The sequence below is a fragment of the Pithys albifrons genome, chromosome 14 (genome assembly GCF_047495875.1).
Source record: "Pithys albifrons albifrons isolate INPA30051 chromosome 14, PitAlb_v1, whole genome shotgun sequence".
In the NCBI taxonomy this organism is placed as follows: domain Eukaryota; kingdom Metazoa; phylum Chordata; class Aves; order Passeriformes; family Thamnophilidae; genus Pithys; species Pithys albifrons.
Window position 1 is genome coordinate 16233991 of NC_092471.1, and position 15284 is coordinate 16249274.

The following is a 15284-nucleotide window of genomic DNA, read 5'->3' on the forward strand; positions in this document are numbered from 1 at the left end:
CCTTATGTGTTTGCATGAGAGGTTTCCTTTTGGTTCTATTTTTTTAAGCTGATTTTAAACCAAAACCATATTGTGTTGTTGTGTTGGATTTTTTTTAATTATTATTATTATTCCATTTTTCTCTTGTTAATAATGAACTGAATGGGTATAAAATCCAGTTTTTTAACTTATTTTTTAAGCTGGCTCTATTGTAAATAGACTCTAGATCTGTGGTGTTTAGTTAAGAAATATTCTACTAGCCACATGGAACAAATGTACTCACTGTCCTGTGTTGCTGTGGAAAACCTAGGATGTTGGACTGGCCCTGTACCTGTGGGTGCAGGTGAAATTACCCATTCTAGCTTGTGGCAGCACACTGGCATTCCCTTCTGCATTAGCCACTGGCAGGAAAAGCCCCCAGCTGTGCCTTGGATGGACAGTCACATTTTCCAAATCAGTAACAGAATTGGAAAAACTTCCTCTCTTCCCTGCTCCATGCCAAATTCCTGGCTCTGCTGTGTGCAGGTGCCGGTGGTGGCTTTCCCAGTGGAAGCCCATCCTTCCAGCACAGCAGGACCTCGCCTGCTGGGAGCTGGGGCTTGGCAGGTGACTGCATGGCCACCTTGCCTTGGTTCTGACACCTCTGCGTGGATCCTGTTTCTGAAACTGGGCTCTGCTCCCCCTCTCAGGGTCACCCCAGAACCCGGACGTGGGGCCGTGTGCCTGCAGGTCTGAGGGCAGGGGCTGCAGAGCTGCCCTGTCTGCTGGGCACGGGGCGTTTTCAACTGAAACAACTGTGGGCACCGGGACAGTTGGCCCTAAGCTGAGACGTGTCTGTCCTTGAGGGTACTTTGGCTTCCATACTTGAGTGAGGCTCCAGCATGGGAACAGACCCTGGAGTGAAGCTGGGGAGACACTGGAGACACTGAGGCCTTGGAGAAGGAGCTGCGCTGCTGGGTACTTGTAGTGCAGGTATGAGCGCTCCCACCGTACAAACTGCTGGTAAATGCTCCTTCTCAGACAGGGCCAAGCACCAGGGCACAGGAGGTCACTGTATGAGCAGGTAAGTCTGATCTGACAGGGATAGGTGAGGGCACAGGGCGCTGGTCCCCTCTCCTGAAGGTGGTGGTTATTGGTGTGCCGGTTGTGCCCGGCGTGCACAGGCCACGGTTGTCAGTGTGAGCAGGAACTGTAAGACTGTCCAGGGAGAAGCTCCTCTTTGCCCATCCTGCATCCCCAGGAGCCCTGCAGGGACCAAGCAGCTCCTGGGGACAGGAGGCAGGACAGAGACGCAGCCGTGAGCGCAGTGGGGGCAGGAAGGGTCCGTCTGCCGGTGGGAGCGGCCCTAGAGGAGCGCACAAAACTCTGGCAGTGGATTCCTGCTCGGCATCCAGCCCAGCGCCTGCCCCGGGGGCAGCTCCGGCTGCTGAAAATGTCTGTCCCTGGAAAAGTGGAGTAAGTGAAATGAAAGTCCTTAAGGTGCTAGTCACACCATTCCTATCTTTTTTTTTTCTTTTAGTTTTTCCTAATAGCCTGTCTCCCTCTATCAAGTCACATGGAGAAAAAGATGATGTACTCCATGGCATAGCTGACAGTATCAATCAATCATGACAACAGTAGTTGATTAACAGTGTTTCTTCCAAGGAGACATATATTTTTAATAAACAGAGAGTTGCAAAGAACTCTGTCTTTGAGACCTTCTTGTTGAGTCCTTCATTGTGTGCCAGGTCTGGGGTTTTTGATGATCCTACTGCTCTCCATGGCAAACTGGAGTGTTGACAGTGGTTTAAAAAATGCTTTTTTGAGTATAAAACATGGTCAATGAGAACTTGCCTAATGCAAAAAGGAAATAAAAAAAAAAAAAAAAAACAAAAGAAAGGAAGTGGGTGGGCTTATGGGCTTAACCAGGCCCCTGAAAAGCTCTCTTAAGGCTGAGCTGTAACATAGGTTGAGTCTGGCCTGATGATGTGACACCATTAAATGTATTTTGGTCATAGCTTGAATTGTGAGGAGGTTGCTTTACGAATAATAGGGTTTGTGTGTTGCTACATAATTGTTCCTGTATTGAATACGAAGACAGCACAGTAAATACATAGTCCAGCTAATACAGAGCTGCTTTTTACAGTTTAACATGCTGTTTAGATATCAGAGAGAAAAGTTGTAAAGACAACTAATGCCATTTTAAGTACCTTCAAGTGCAGACAAAAGGAGTGTTCTCTGGAAGACAAAGGGGGTTAATGAGGTGTCACTGTACATTCTTGCCTGAATCTGCTCTGTCATTTAGCTGAGGGTTTGTTTTTTAAATATTAAATTTCTTTTTTCCTTTCAAACCACACACAAGAGAAGCAAATTGAGATTTCAGGAGAACAGGGACACCGACTGAGCATGGCCATACAGTTTGCAGGCAGTTCACAGTTTATGAAGCTCACTGGACAAATTAAACACCATTTAGAAACTCCTTTAACTGATCAGATCAACTACCTGGGGTTGTTGGTTGTCCACAAAGCCCAAAAGATCAAGCAGTTGCTAAGCAGATCTGATGTTAGCAGCACCTCTCTCAAAAATCGAACTGTTTGCTTGCATAGTGATGGATTTGGAATGATGAAGCATCACAGAAACGTTGTGTTGGCTGCCACAGGAGCTGCCAGGCTGCCCTGTCCAGCCCGCAGTTATCCCAAGTAACTCTGAGCTGCAGCGTGTGGATCCGCAGCCACTCCTCCCTAGGCAAACCATGATGTGTCCTGAGGTGATGTGTCATCTCCATCTGCTACGACAGTGAAACATGTTCCAGTGGGGAGAGGAACATGTTCTCGAATGAAGCCTGTCACTCCTGTAGGGCGGAGACAACCACTGGGAGAGAAACCGGCATGGGAAAAGAATGAGGGTGACTCGAAGAATGAGGGTGAACCTGCTCTGTTAAAGCTTTTTGTTTCTTAGCGTCGTGCTCTAACCAACTGAGCTCATCTCGGGTTTCTAACAGCCTATTTTTCAGGCTGAGGACAAATTGCTCTGCCTATCAGGACCTTAGCAAAGTCCTGGACCAAACAATAGCAGAGCACTGTCCTGTTAATGGTCCTGTCTCGTGGAATGTAGGGGGATGGTTCTCTCTCCCAAGGTGTCTTGCTACAGCTGCCTGGAACAGGCATGAAACTAATCTGCCCTAAGACACCTCTAGAAAATTAGACTGTAAGCGGCTTGTACTACAGAGAAACACGCCTGTGCTTCTGTCTGCAGCTCTGGATAATTGTCTTGGCCTTGGTTAAGCAGAGGAGCACAGGATCTGTAAGCCTAATTATCATTTCCTCAAAAGTTTTCTTCCCTTGGATGCCTGAGATGGTGGACCCTGGATAGCTGTCTCAGATACGCCCTTTGCTGCTAATGATGCTTGGCAGCACAGCCTTCAAGGACTGCTGTTCTGTGCTTTCCTCGGGATGTCACAGCAGGATTCATGGCTGTGAAGCAGTGAAAGTTATCATCATGTCAAAGGTGTCTCTTACCTTGAAGAATCCTTAGATATCCCTTGACCTTTATTTTTATCTCTTGCCTCCAAAATGAGGGTCATGTTGTTTGACTTTAGGCTTTTTAAGCCCAAGGAATAACATTATGTTGTTTGGGTCAGTCAGTGCAGGATCTCTTAATGCAACAAGCAAAACATAAGAGCACTTGTGGGACTTGGAATATGTGGTTGGGGCCACACCTGTGTCAGCACAGCAGTGACTGTGGTGTTTTCTCCCTTAGTTCCAGTGCACTACTCAACAAAAGCTCCTGCCCAATCCCCTAATGAGCTTCAGCCCTCTGCCAATTACCTTGATTACTGTGACCACTTCGATTCTAAGTGCTGGTGGCCAGGCTGGCCCCTCTTCCTCCCTGCCTGTCCAGAATGCTCAACGCAGCCACGACAGCAAAGCTCTTCCCACACTGTGGAGGGAGGTGGGCCGAGGCGCATCCCTAAAGGAAAGCTGCTGGAGAGCCACTGCTCCTGCTGCCTTCGGATGGGAGGTGGCAGAAGGGGCTCAAGGGCTCAGCCGCTGTGGTGGCACCTCCTCTGTCCTCCCCCATTCCCAGACTCTTCTCAGCAAGGACTTTGTGGTGCTCCCCCCGAAACAGTTAAGAAATTAACAGTTTAGGCAAAGAAAAAAAAAAAAAAAAAAGAAAATTAAAACAAAGATGGCACAAAATACATGCTGGAGGAAGGGGGGAAATTTGTGCCCTCCTGCCCTAGAGGATCCATTTGTGTTCTCAGAAGCAGGAAGGACTCAGCAAATACAGAACGAGTATCCAGCACAGCCTGCAGCTTCCACAGTGATGTGTAAATCGGAAACCACCGGTGCAATGCCACCCCCTGGAGCCATCTGTGCACATCCAGGGATGAGCACCTGGGCTCTCTGAGCTGCAAGAAAACAGGGATCAATCAAAAGAGTCGACTGGGGGAGGAATGAGCAGCACTGGGTTTTTTCTTCCAAGTCAGCTGTTGTTGGTATTAAAAGATTTATATCCCACAGTCACTCTGGATGGGCTACTGAATTACAAAGCAACATTTAGCCCAGTGAAATAACCTGGACCAGCCTGCATCCACATCAGCAAACACCTGCAAAGCAGAGTCACTGCACACAAACAACCTACTGGCAATGGCCACTGGAAATGCAGCTAATTACAGTGTGATTCAACAAAGAGAGGAATTCTTGCCCTACTTAAACCCTGTGTAAATGCTAAGCCTGGAATAAAATGTGCTATGTGGAAATGTGTAGAGAAAATGTGAGTATTACCAGCAGAGTCTGTAACTGATCCGACCTGGGCTCCTTAGTGAAGTCTGTAGCATAAAAGAAATCAAACTGAACAACTCCAAGGAAAAAATGCAAACAATTCCAGCTGTAGGCAAAACCACATCTAACACTTGCTTCCTTCTATGGCTGTATGTAATTACCTGCCTACACTTCCTGGGTCAGTGTGACCTTTCTCCTTTGGTACAGAGTGACACCTTTACCTGCTGATGTGTGTGTGCCAGTCAGAATTGTGAGAACAATCCTTACAGCTGGCCTGGGAGACACCCAGTGAGCTCAGAGAGAGGAGCTGAGCCCTTACAGCAGCTGATAACCAGCAGTGCCAGTGAAGGCTTCAGCTTTTTCCTTGAGCTCATAGTGCTGTTCTTTCCTATTCTTACTGATTCTGAAACAGGCACACAGCTCTGAGTTCTTGTCCACACTGAAATGGACTGGAAACGAAACAATCTGATAAATATTTATGCAGCAAGGCAGTTATGACATCCAGAGGAGCTGGAATACTTTTGGAATACTCATTATCATTGCCACTTACTTCTAAAATCAGATATTTAAACCAGCCTGTTACACAACAGCAGACACATCTCATGAAAAAGTTAATATTTATTTCTAACTGTTAAATAGCTCTGGAGAATGAAAATTATCCCCTAGAGGAAAACAATTACTTTTATTGAACAAACACTTCCTAAAAGGTACATAACTTCTTTTCCAACAAGGAGATCCTGTTCTTTTCCACTGCTCCCATGGCCCTGTGGCTTTGAAGAGCTGGTGGCCTCTTTCACTCAGCAGGTTTCCAAGAGGGACTGCTGCCCTTTCCTGCAGTTGTGGCTGTCATTATCCTTCATTTGGGAAAAATCCTTTTGCTCTGTCCAGTTTGTCCAGAACCTCACTATAAAGACCAACCATCTGGAGAATATAAGCACCACAGTTGTCAGCAAGGATGGATACAGCTGGATCATGCACACAGATACAACAAAGTGACAGGGAGCAGAAGGAAGGGAACACATGGGAGCTTCTAAACCTAAATTTCAGATTGATGTAAAGATTGTGGCCCAGGTTTAAATGTAATGGTTTAGAACAAAAGAGTGAAAGCAGTGCAACCTAACAAAGGTGGTTTTATTTACACTGTCATAAGCATAGTTTATATCTGAGTCTTACATAAGTGAATAGGCCTATTGACCAAATGACAGAAAGGGGAGTTGAGGTTGGAAGGGAGTGATCTCAACTCTTACTGTCTTAACTGACGTATTTAAAATGGTTTTAGAGTCACAGCCAGCCCTCGATTGCCCAGATCGTGCATAAGAGAAGGAAAGGTGACACCAGCCAGTGTTGCAACCTAGTCAGGAGCACCAGGCAAACACTGGAAAAAGCAGCTTACTAAGAAAAAGTGTTACAAAGTGTCATGTACAAAGGTACTGGCTCTGAAATTCCTCCCTCACAGGAAGCGGCTGAGCTACACGTGAAAAGATGAGCTTTAAGGATTTCATCCATGTCAGCTGAAACCCTGTTTATACGATATTACACCAGAAACCAAGCTTGAAAGTGTTCCTACAACAGCTGATTTAAGTAAGCTGGTGCAGCACCTTGACTTTAGGTAAAGCAGGCAAAGGTACAAACAGGGAGCAGTTTATTTCCAGTCAGCCACTCACATCATCCTTCCAGTAAAAGGACACTGCATTACTCTTTCTGTTGTCTATCCAAAGTTCTCTGGCCTCACTTTGAAAAGGACTTTTAGCATCAGACTCCCCCAAAATATTTGGGTACCCTGAAACTCTTCAGAGATCATCAGCAGTGGTTTCCTCACCCAGACCCACAGCTCAGGCTCAGGCCACATCCTCAAACCCCCTGTGTGCACTCACATGGCCCTCATAGCTTTTCTTCAGAGATCCCAAGTGATTGAGGAATCGCATTCCCAATCCACACCACTGCTCAGCCTCCTTGTATTTACCAAGAGTATACTGAAATATTCCTGTATTCCAGGCTCTGGTCATCAACCAAAGGATCTCCATCTCTGGGTAAGCATTCTGGGGTAACAAACAAGAAGCAGCAGCTCATCAGAACAGAGAAACTTCACTTTAAAACTGACAAGAGCGTCTTAGAGTTTAGTTTTAGAATGGGAAAACAGTTGGGTTTTTTCCTCCTAAGGAAAGGGCAATTCCTTGGGTAAGAAACACTTTCTGAAAGGAAGATTTTACTCTCCATACACTTGTCCTCACAGAAACAAGGCAAGGACTGACAGCACAGGAATCCAGTTCTAGGTAATTTAGAAAAACAGGAAGTTTAGTAATTTAGAAAAACAGGTAATTTAGTAACACAGGAAGTTCCCAAATACCTTTAAGAAAACACAGATGATTAAAAAGCAAGACTGGTATCCAAATTTTAGATGGTTTAAACTGATATGGAAAAATAATCTGCCTTTTAAAAAACACATATTCAGTTTAAGAATGTAGAAAGCAAGAGGAGTAAAGACAGATGTTCTAGCTCAAGATGTTTCTAAAACTGCCACTGAAAATTTGACCTTTATGAAATGATGGGGAATTTGTAATACAGGCATAAATATCCAAGAGAGATTTCTTTAGAGGTAATTTCAGTCTATTTTTACTGAAGGAGTCTTAATAGCTCCACATATAACACTAAAAAATGTTCAGTTTACTAATTATTCTGCCTTCAATGAGAATTTTTTTCAAAACTGCTGAGGAGCATCTCCCAATGTCTTGGTTTGCTTCCAACTTACTGTGCTGCTGACCACACTCAGAGCATCTTCAAAGTAGTCCCACACCTCCTGCAGGACACAGGTATCCACTTCTGTTAATCCAGTTGGCAAAGAAATATTAATCAAGCTATGTAAGCATTTGCTGAGAATTGAAAGAGAGCAAAAGAGGGAACATTAAATACCATTTGCATGAACAGACACCTTTTAGTGTCAGCAGCACATTTTCCTATGGCTCTGTGATGTCAGACACGTCCACCTTGGTGCTTCCTACACTCACATTCTTGGAGCCCAAACACACATTTTCCTGTATCAGATCTCACTCATACAAACTATGCAAAAACAGAGCCAAGAGAGGCATGTAGTGCTTAATTATTTTCACTGTTGGTCTCTAAAGCAACACAGAAGGAAACCCACAGTATTTCCCAGGGTGCTACACAAGACAGCAAGAAAAAATGTACCTTTCCTCACTTCACCAACAAGAACTAAGTAATCAGCATCCTCAGAAAATCAGAAACAAACACATGGCTTCTGAAAACAGGCCTGTCTTTCTCAGTGTGAAGTGAGAAAGGCAATATTAACAGTTGCCTTTGCTCAGTGGTTACTACAAGGAACTTGGAAAGGAAGAAAAAATCCTTTATGGGACACAAGAGATAAAGAACAGATACCAGGTTGTTTTCCAGATTCCACAAGGAACAGCTGTCAGAGAGGCAGTTACCCAGCAAAATAAATCACATACACACTATGGCTTCATCTCACTAACTTACAACTGAGGGTTTTCTTAAACCTTAATTTCTCTTCACTTCATTGTTTTTGAAATACCAAGTTCACCACTGCAGAGTAACATCTGAAATGAACACATTACTCACAAGAAACAGCCAGGGACCTCTTCCAGATCCAGTTTTCATTTTCCTTCCTCAAAAGATTTATTTATTGGAAATAAGACTGTGCCAGAGAATATGCCAAGTAAACACATTGCAGTTAGCACATCTATGACACTCATCCTTCAGAGCTACACTGGTTGGCCAGCAAGAAGTAGGACCTTGCCCATAAACTAAAATCCCCTTTTGTCAAATTTGCAGGCTCAATTCCCTGTCAGGATTTCCAGTCACAGGCTCATGGCAAAGCTGTGTGATAACACTAACCTAAATTTCACAGCATCAAGGACAGGCTGCTTTCTGTGAAGGTTTAGTGCACTCTTGAGAGCTTTCTTACACAGTACAGGGTACCGAGCTGGAGACTCCATTGCTAATGCTTAAAAGAAAATTGAGAAGAATTAAAAAAGAAATTACTGAAGTCAGACTTTAATCTCATAAGTCACTAAAATAAACCACAGAAAAGAGATTTGCTTAATAGCTGGGCTGGGCACAACTAGTGCTTCTCTACTTCTTTATTACTGTGCACACCATCAGTGAGGACAGGCAGAAGCACAGCAGGTTTCATAGTTTACAAGAACTCTCTCACTGCTGTTCTCCTGCAGTGCAGTAATCAAAAATACTGGGGTGGGGGAACTGTCCAAAGAAAAGAATTTTGTTTGCCTCCTTGAACATGAAAATCTGGATGGAAAAATTAGGGAAGAGCAGGATGTCAGTGTGGTGTCCCTTGGGACAAGGGAGAGCAGAAGGTATTTCTGCAATCCCACAGAACACCCTCCAAGGATTTGCCATGGTAGTTCCAAATGTTACTCATCTGTCTTGGATCCTTTTCACGGAGGTTTTCATGACTAGAACTTTGTGACCAAAGCAAGGCACAGTACAGAGGTGCTATTTACAAACTGACTACAGTAACTTGAACTTGAAACTTCAAGTTAACTTAAGAGCTTAAATATACTTGAAGTATCTATCAAGTCCACATCTTAAACCCTCTGCACTGGGGCATGAATCAGGCAGGATTCCCTGGCCTTTGCCAGTTTGGAGCTTGTAAAAGTTTACCTGAATAATCTTTTCTAGACCCACAGCCTACCTGAGTGTTTCAGGGCCCAGAAATGGGAGGCTGCCATAAATTTCTGGTTCAAAATACAGATTTCCCAGCGTTGCTGAGATCCTTAGCATCTCTGCTTCAGGACAAAATACATATCATTATACCCATTTTCTGCATGTTGTACAGTACATGATAATACTGGTCACCTCAAACTGATAAAAGAGAAATTAAAGCTTTTGTCTGTGACTTGAAGAACTATGAAAATACAGACACAGTTCTTACATGCAATGATTTCTAGAGTCTTCATCTCTATTTGTGGCTGCTCCCAAACTGACTCCATAAAGTTGTGAAGTGTTGGATCATTCAGTTTGGATCTTGCTTCAAATTCATAAAGCAGCAACAACGTGTCTGTTGGGTCTTTAGCAAAATCTCCTACAAAAGAGACAGAATTCCTTGTATGTAATGTTGAATTTTCTCAAAGCCTCACGGTGCACTATAAGGCATAAATTCTGCTTCCAACAGGCAGGAGAACCATCAAGGTACTCAGATTTAACAAGAGAGCAAGTGGAACTCTGAAGGACACTTGGACAGAAACCCCACCAACCACAACACCCTCCCTCCCACACCAAATAATCTGAGTTGTCTGTAATTGGCAAAATTAATAGAACCCTCCCAGACAAGGTAACAGGTACTGGTGAAGCCATTTTTGCACAGACAGGTAAGAAGGAGAAAAGGAGGCCACCAGCTCAGTCAGCCTGTGAAAGGAGTGACCATCTGCTTCAAATTCTTCTACAGGACTTGAGCCCTTCCTGGTGGAAAAGCCCTCAGGAAATCCTTAAACACAGCAGGGAGGTGGGAGAACAGGAGAACTGCTGGGCAGGTGCAAATCTGAGACAAACACCAAGGTCTAGTGAAGAAGTGAAGGAAGCACCAGGTGCCACTCCACAAATGTCTACACTGTGTACCTGTCCTGAGATAATCAAGCCCTTGGGATTTTAAGGATGGCAAATTAAAAGGGAAGAAGTCTTCCTGAGTTATCTTGCCTTCAGTGCAAAGGGGCAAAGGAAGTCCCAAATCCAGGCCATATAATGAACCTTTCACTCTGAAATTTTAACAGGAAAAAGACCCAGCCAGTAAATTTCTTGACAAAAGTTAAATACTAATGCATCTTACAATGGAAACTCCACAGTGTCCAAAACCTGCAACTGAAAAGAAACCAGATCATAGGCCAGACAAGGAATGCCTAATGGAATTTTTCTACCAATGTTCCACCAAAAAAGTGAAGCCTGCATCTGCTAGGCTAACAGTCACTTGGCTGAAAGGATGTCAGTCTCCAGTACTGTCTGACCTGAACTGACATGGAATAGTCAGGGAACAGAGGATGGGCTTTGGCACCTCAAAGTATGGTCCATGATCTGTATTCTGAAATGCTTTATGTGGGAACAGGCTCCTAAAACCATTAGAACAGTGCAAGAGTGACTCCACTCTAGAGCAGAAAGCTTGGAATTTCTGAATGTCTAAGACAGAACCATCAACCCAACTTCACCCCGAAAGATTGTTCCACACTTCACAGCACCTCTACAACAAAAAGCCTGCAATGACAAATAAAAACAGTCGTTGGCTTTGCCAGTTCCTTTATCATATTGTCATCTCTCTGCTTTGACACTTCAGCTGAGACAGCAATTCCCTACACCCTGCATTTTCCATGAACATAGTGACTAATTCTAAGAGTTACATGTGCTGAACAGACACACTTTGTAGCTTACCTGTTAATTTCAGAACCTTCCAGATCTCCTTGCATGTCTGAAGATGTTGAAGGGCCTGACTAAAAAGCTTCGTCTAATTTACAAAATGTAAGAAGATATTTTTGTCAGTTTTTAACAGCAAAAGGAATAATTATGTCATAACTACCAACATCTTTATATCTAACTATAAAACAAATTAAGAATCAGCCTAGTTAGGAAGTCACCTACACTACTTACTGTTTCGGGAAGGGGTTTTTCTCTTTTTCAGAGACCTTCACATCTCAGACAAAGCCTCTTCACAACATTCTGTTGCTCCAGAAAGAACCACACGTGTTCCCATGGGACATAATTTTTTTTAGCTCCCAAGCATAAAATAGTGCTAATAAGACTGTGCACTGCTCTCTACAAAAGGAAGCTTTATAATCATCCCACAGCAGACTTCTGTACTTCCTTTACAACCACTGGTCATTTTCCTTAATCTTCTTAGCACAGTAAGCACAATGTCCTCCCCTCCAAAAATGTGTGCAAAAATCCACACAAAACCCTCTGAGTTTTATCACAACCATACTGGGAACTACTTTTAGCAACAGACTAATTGTCTGTCTGACCAACTCACATTTAGCAGCAGATCCTCACATACATACACAGCAGACTGAAACTCATCCAAGAGAAGATTCTGCCATGACCTTTACTGATATAAACCTGTTCAAATCCACTGAAGTCAAGTGAACTAATTTGCAGAAATCCAACATTTACAATTGTCTGGAAAGGTACATCAATTCTAATTAACTGTGAAATATTCCCCTGTTTACATTCTCTATGTCCTGTTCTAAATGAAAAAATATGACTTCAAAATCAAAAGAAAAAAATGCTGCACCAGCACATACAGAGACATTCAGCAGGATTTGCCCTACCTGTTCTGAAGGTGTTTCTTGCTGCCTCCCCCTTTCCAGATCAACTGCAGCTGCCATTAACAGGCAAGTCTTCTGAGCAATTAGAACAGCTTTGTCAGAGGGACAAAACTGGGACAACTGACACCAAAAATAGGAAAAGTAATGAGAATTTTACCCTTATAAAGCAATTTGCTCGTGAACAGATGATTGCTGACTCTCCTCTGTGACTCTTTCTGTAATCAGTCACGAGTAGTGTACATTTATATTGCAACTTTACTTGTGCAATTACACAAAAGGGTTATTTAAATACAAAGTATAAAGCAGAGTTGGAGTTCCCTCTACAAAAACTGACAGTACAGAGATTAGAACTTGAGTACTTAAAATGTTTGTATTAATGATACAGTTTCCAAACAGCAGAAGTAATTTCTTTTAGAAAGTTCTCACTGAAGTCTAAGTTTCTTATTACATTTTTAAGCAACAGAATGTGAACTATGACAATAATTCACACATTTTGGATTACAAGTCAATCTCTTTGTGACAAAAATGCTCCATCTTCAGAGCACACAAGCACATCTCCATGGAGATACCCGAAACATGAACGTGACTTCTAAAAGAACCAGACAGATGAAAAATTCCTCAGTTAGAGACACTACTAGCAAGAATAAGTACCTTGAAAGACAGTACAAAAAAATCCCTCATCTTTTCTGGGCTGTCCTTGAACTGTACAGCTAAGTTCCAAGCTAATAAAGACATAAAAAATAGAGAATAAAAATCTTCACTGTTACTTGTGTACCCATCTCATCTCTAGCGATAAACAGTTCACATTCTACAATTCTATTTCTTAATCAAAATGTCATCAACAGCTCCTTTAACAACAGTAAGAAATACTGTTATTAGTCTTTTGTTGAAGTAGCTTATTCATGCTTTCAAATTTTGTCCTGGTAATTTCATGACAACCAAACATCCATCCATTCCACCACACCCCACTCACAAGAGCGTGGACTGGAAAAGGCATTTCCTTTTATTGGCAAACAAAGCCAGCATACGAATAAAAGTGTCAAACAATATTCCCAAGACAAATTAAAAAGGAGAAAAAACCACGATATCTTGAAATAGTCTTAATTTTACCCCAGCAAGGTCAAGTACAGGGCAATTAAGCACACAGTTCTGAGTAGTAAATGGATGAGCATATAAAGACAGCCAAATGATTTATGTATGAGAACCTGACCCAATTAAATGCTCAGACTCTACAGTAACTCTCACATTAATTTATTCACTGGTTTTTGTAGGTTTGAAATTGTTTATTCTGTGAGTGGGAATGCTGTCTTGGAAAGGTCATGGTCACCACAGACTCCTCTCATGCTCATGTCACTGTATTTGACCTCTGCTGCTTCTCTCCCTGCTCTGCTCCTCATTATTGGAGCACGGACACATTGTGAGGATGTGCAAAGCTAAATGTCTTCTGTTACTGATTTCAGCTGTTTTCTTTCCTGTATGTTCTGACAGAAGCAGGAATCTGAAAAACTGGTTCAACCCAGTTACCTTCTACTTATCTTTTTATTTACAGAGAGCAAGTGCACCAATCCTTTACCAAAACACTGTAACCAAAACTTTGGAAAATGCTTAGGACAGCTCCATGGGAGCTGCATTTCCCACCAGAAAATATTTTATCTGTGATATTACTTTGTCTGAGTGTTGTGTTCAGTTCTGGGCCCCTCAGTTCAGGAAAGAGATTGAGGGTCTGGAGTGGGGCCAGAGAAGAGCAATGAGGCTGGAGAAGGGACTGGAGCACAAGTGCTGTGGGGAGAGGCTGAGGGAGCTGGGGGTGTTTAGCCTGGAGAAGAGGAGGCTCAGAGGTGACCTCAGCACTGTCTAGAACTACCTGAAGGGAAATTCTGGCCAGGTGGGGGTTGGTCTCTTCTCCCAGGCACTCAGCAATAGGACAAGGGGGCACGGGCTCAACCTCTGCCAGGGGAAATTGAAGTTGGATACCAGAAAAAAATTCTTTCCAGAGAGAGTGCTCAGGCATTGGAATGGGTTGCCCAGAGAGGGGGTGTATTCACCATTCCTGGAGGTTTTTCAACTGAGATTGGCCGTGACACTGAGTGCCATGATCTGGTAAAGGGACTAGAGTTGGACCAAGGGTTGGACTTGATGAGGTCTTTTCCAACCCAATCCATTCTATGATTCTGTGATATTTGCTGTTCAGATTGCATATACTATACTGCAGTTCAAGGCAAACTCCAGCCTGCTGGTTTAAAGGGCCAGTGAGGATGGTCTGTAAGCTCAGCCTGCACCAACCACACCACTGCATTCATCTGAACTCCATAATTCTCACTTTGCCTACATGAGAACATGCACAGACAGGATCAGCAGCAAGGCTTTTTTTATTGCTCTTAGCAGCATTTCTTTTCAGACATTTAAGAAAAACATTATTCTTTCCATTTTCTTGCTTTAAAATTTTAGCTCTAACAGAGTCTTGGTAGTGAAGGTGTAACTAAGAGAAAAATAGTGAACTCTGAAGAGTTGTACTTGGACATACACAACAATTCCTGTGGGTGAAAGGAATAATGTATTGTCCATCCCTTCAGGCAAACAGACCTGTGTGAGCATTTGTCTTGAGAACTGACTTAAAACATGAACCATGGCAGGCAGTTTCAGAAGACAGAAAATGCAGCAGGAGAACTTTAGGACTAATTAAGGCAGTGACTGCTAAAGGTGACAAGATTTATAAATCTACTACACCACTCAACACTTCTTTCTTCCTTGGAGTCTGGCTAAGAGGAGGTAGAGGAGTTCAGTTCACATTTTGAGAGTGCAACCTACCAACTTTTCTGAACCAGTGAGCTTCAAGGGTCCTCATGTCCCCCGAGAATTTCTCTTCTGTGAAAGACTCAGCAAGTCTCTTGTGAGCTGCAGAAAATGTGTTTGTTCAATACTTTTGTATGTTCAAAAACATCTCCAAGTCTAATCATTACACTACAAAGCAGAGGTTTGCAAAACTGCCATGTATTTCCTGATGATGACTTGTTCCCACAACTTAAATCTGATATTCCTCACCAGTAAGCCATGTAAAAAACATCAAAAGGTGCCTCAAACAGCATTTTAGAGAAGATGCCAACAAGCACTCCCTCTCCAAAGTTTACTGACACTGAAGTCTTATGCAGAGAAGTTTTACTTAATTTCACAAGAAGTTGAGGGATTTTAAATAATAACAGGTTTGAGGCCTTTCCTCTAGGAACCTTTAATTAATTTAATT

At 43.0% G+C, this 15284-nt stretch overlaps 1 protein-coding gene across 1 annotated transcript in view; it reads right to left on the reverse strand.

Annotated features, from left to right (window-relative positions):
* Positions 1-5390: 5390 nt before the first annotated feature.
* The window catches only part of TEX11 (testis expressed 11), a 35267-nt gene continuing 25373 nt past the window's right edge, over positions 5391-15284 (reverse strand). The window contains exons 21-29 of the mRNA XM_071569252.1: positions 14852-14938; positions 12695-12765; positions 12047-12163; positions 11154-11226; positions 9670-9819; positions 8613-8721; positions 7492-7612; positions 6617-6781; positions 5391-5663 (exon numbers count right to left, since the gene is read on the reverse strand). Of these exons, the coding sequence (XP_071425353.1) occupies positions 5592-5663; positions 6617-6781; positions 7492-7612; positions 8613-8721; positions 9670-9819; positions 11154-11226; positions 12047-12163; positions 12695-12765; positions 14852-14938 (965 nt within the window). The 3' untranslated portion in view covers positions 5391-5591. The remainder of the gene's footprint in view (positions 5664-6616; positions 6782-7491; positions 7613-8612; positions 8722-9669; positions 9820-11153; positions 11227-12046; positions 12164-12694; positions 12766-14851; positions 14939-15284) is intronic.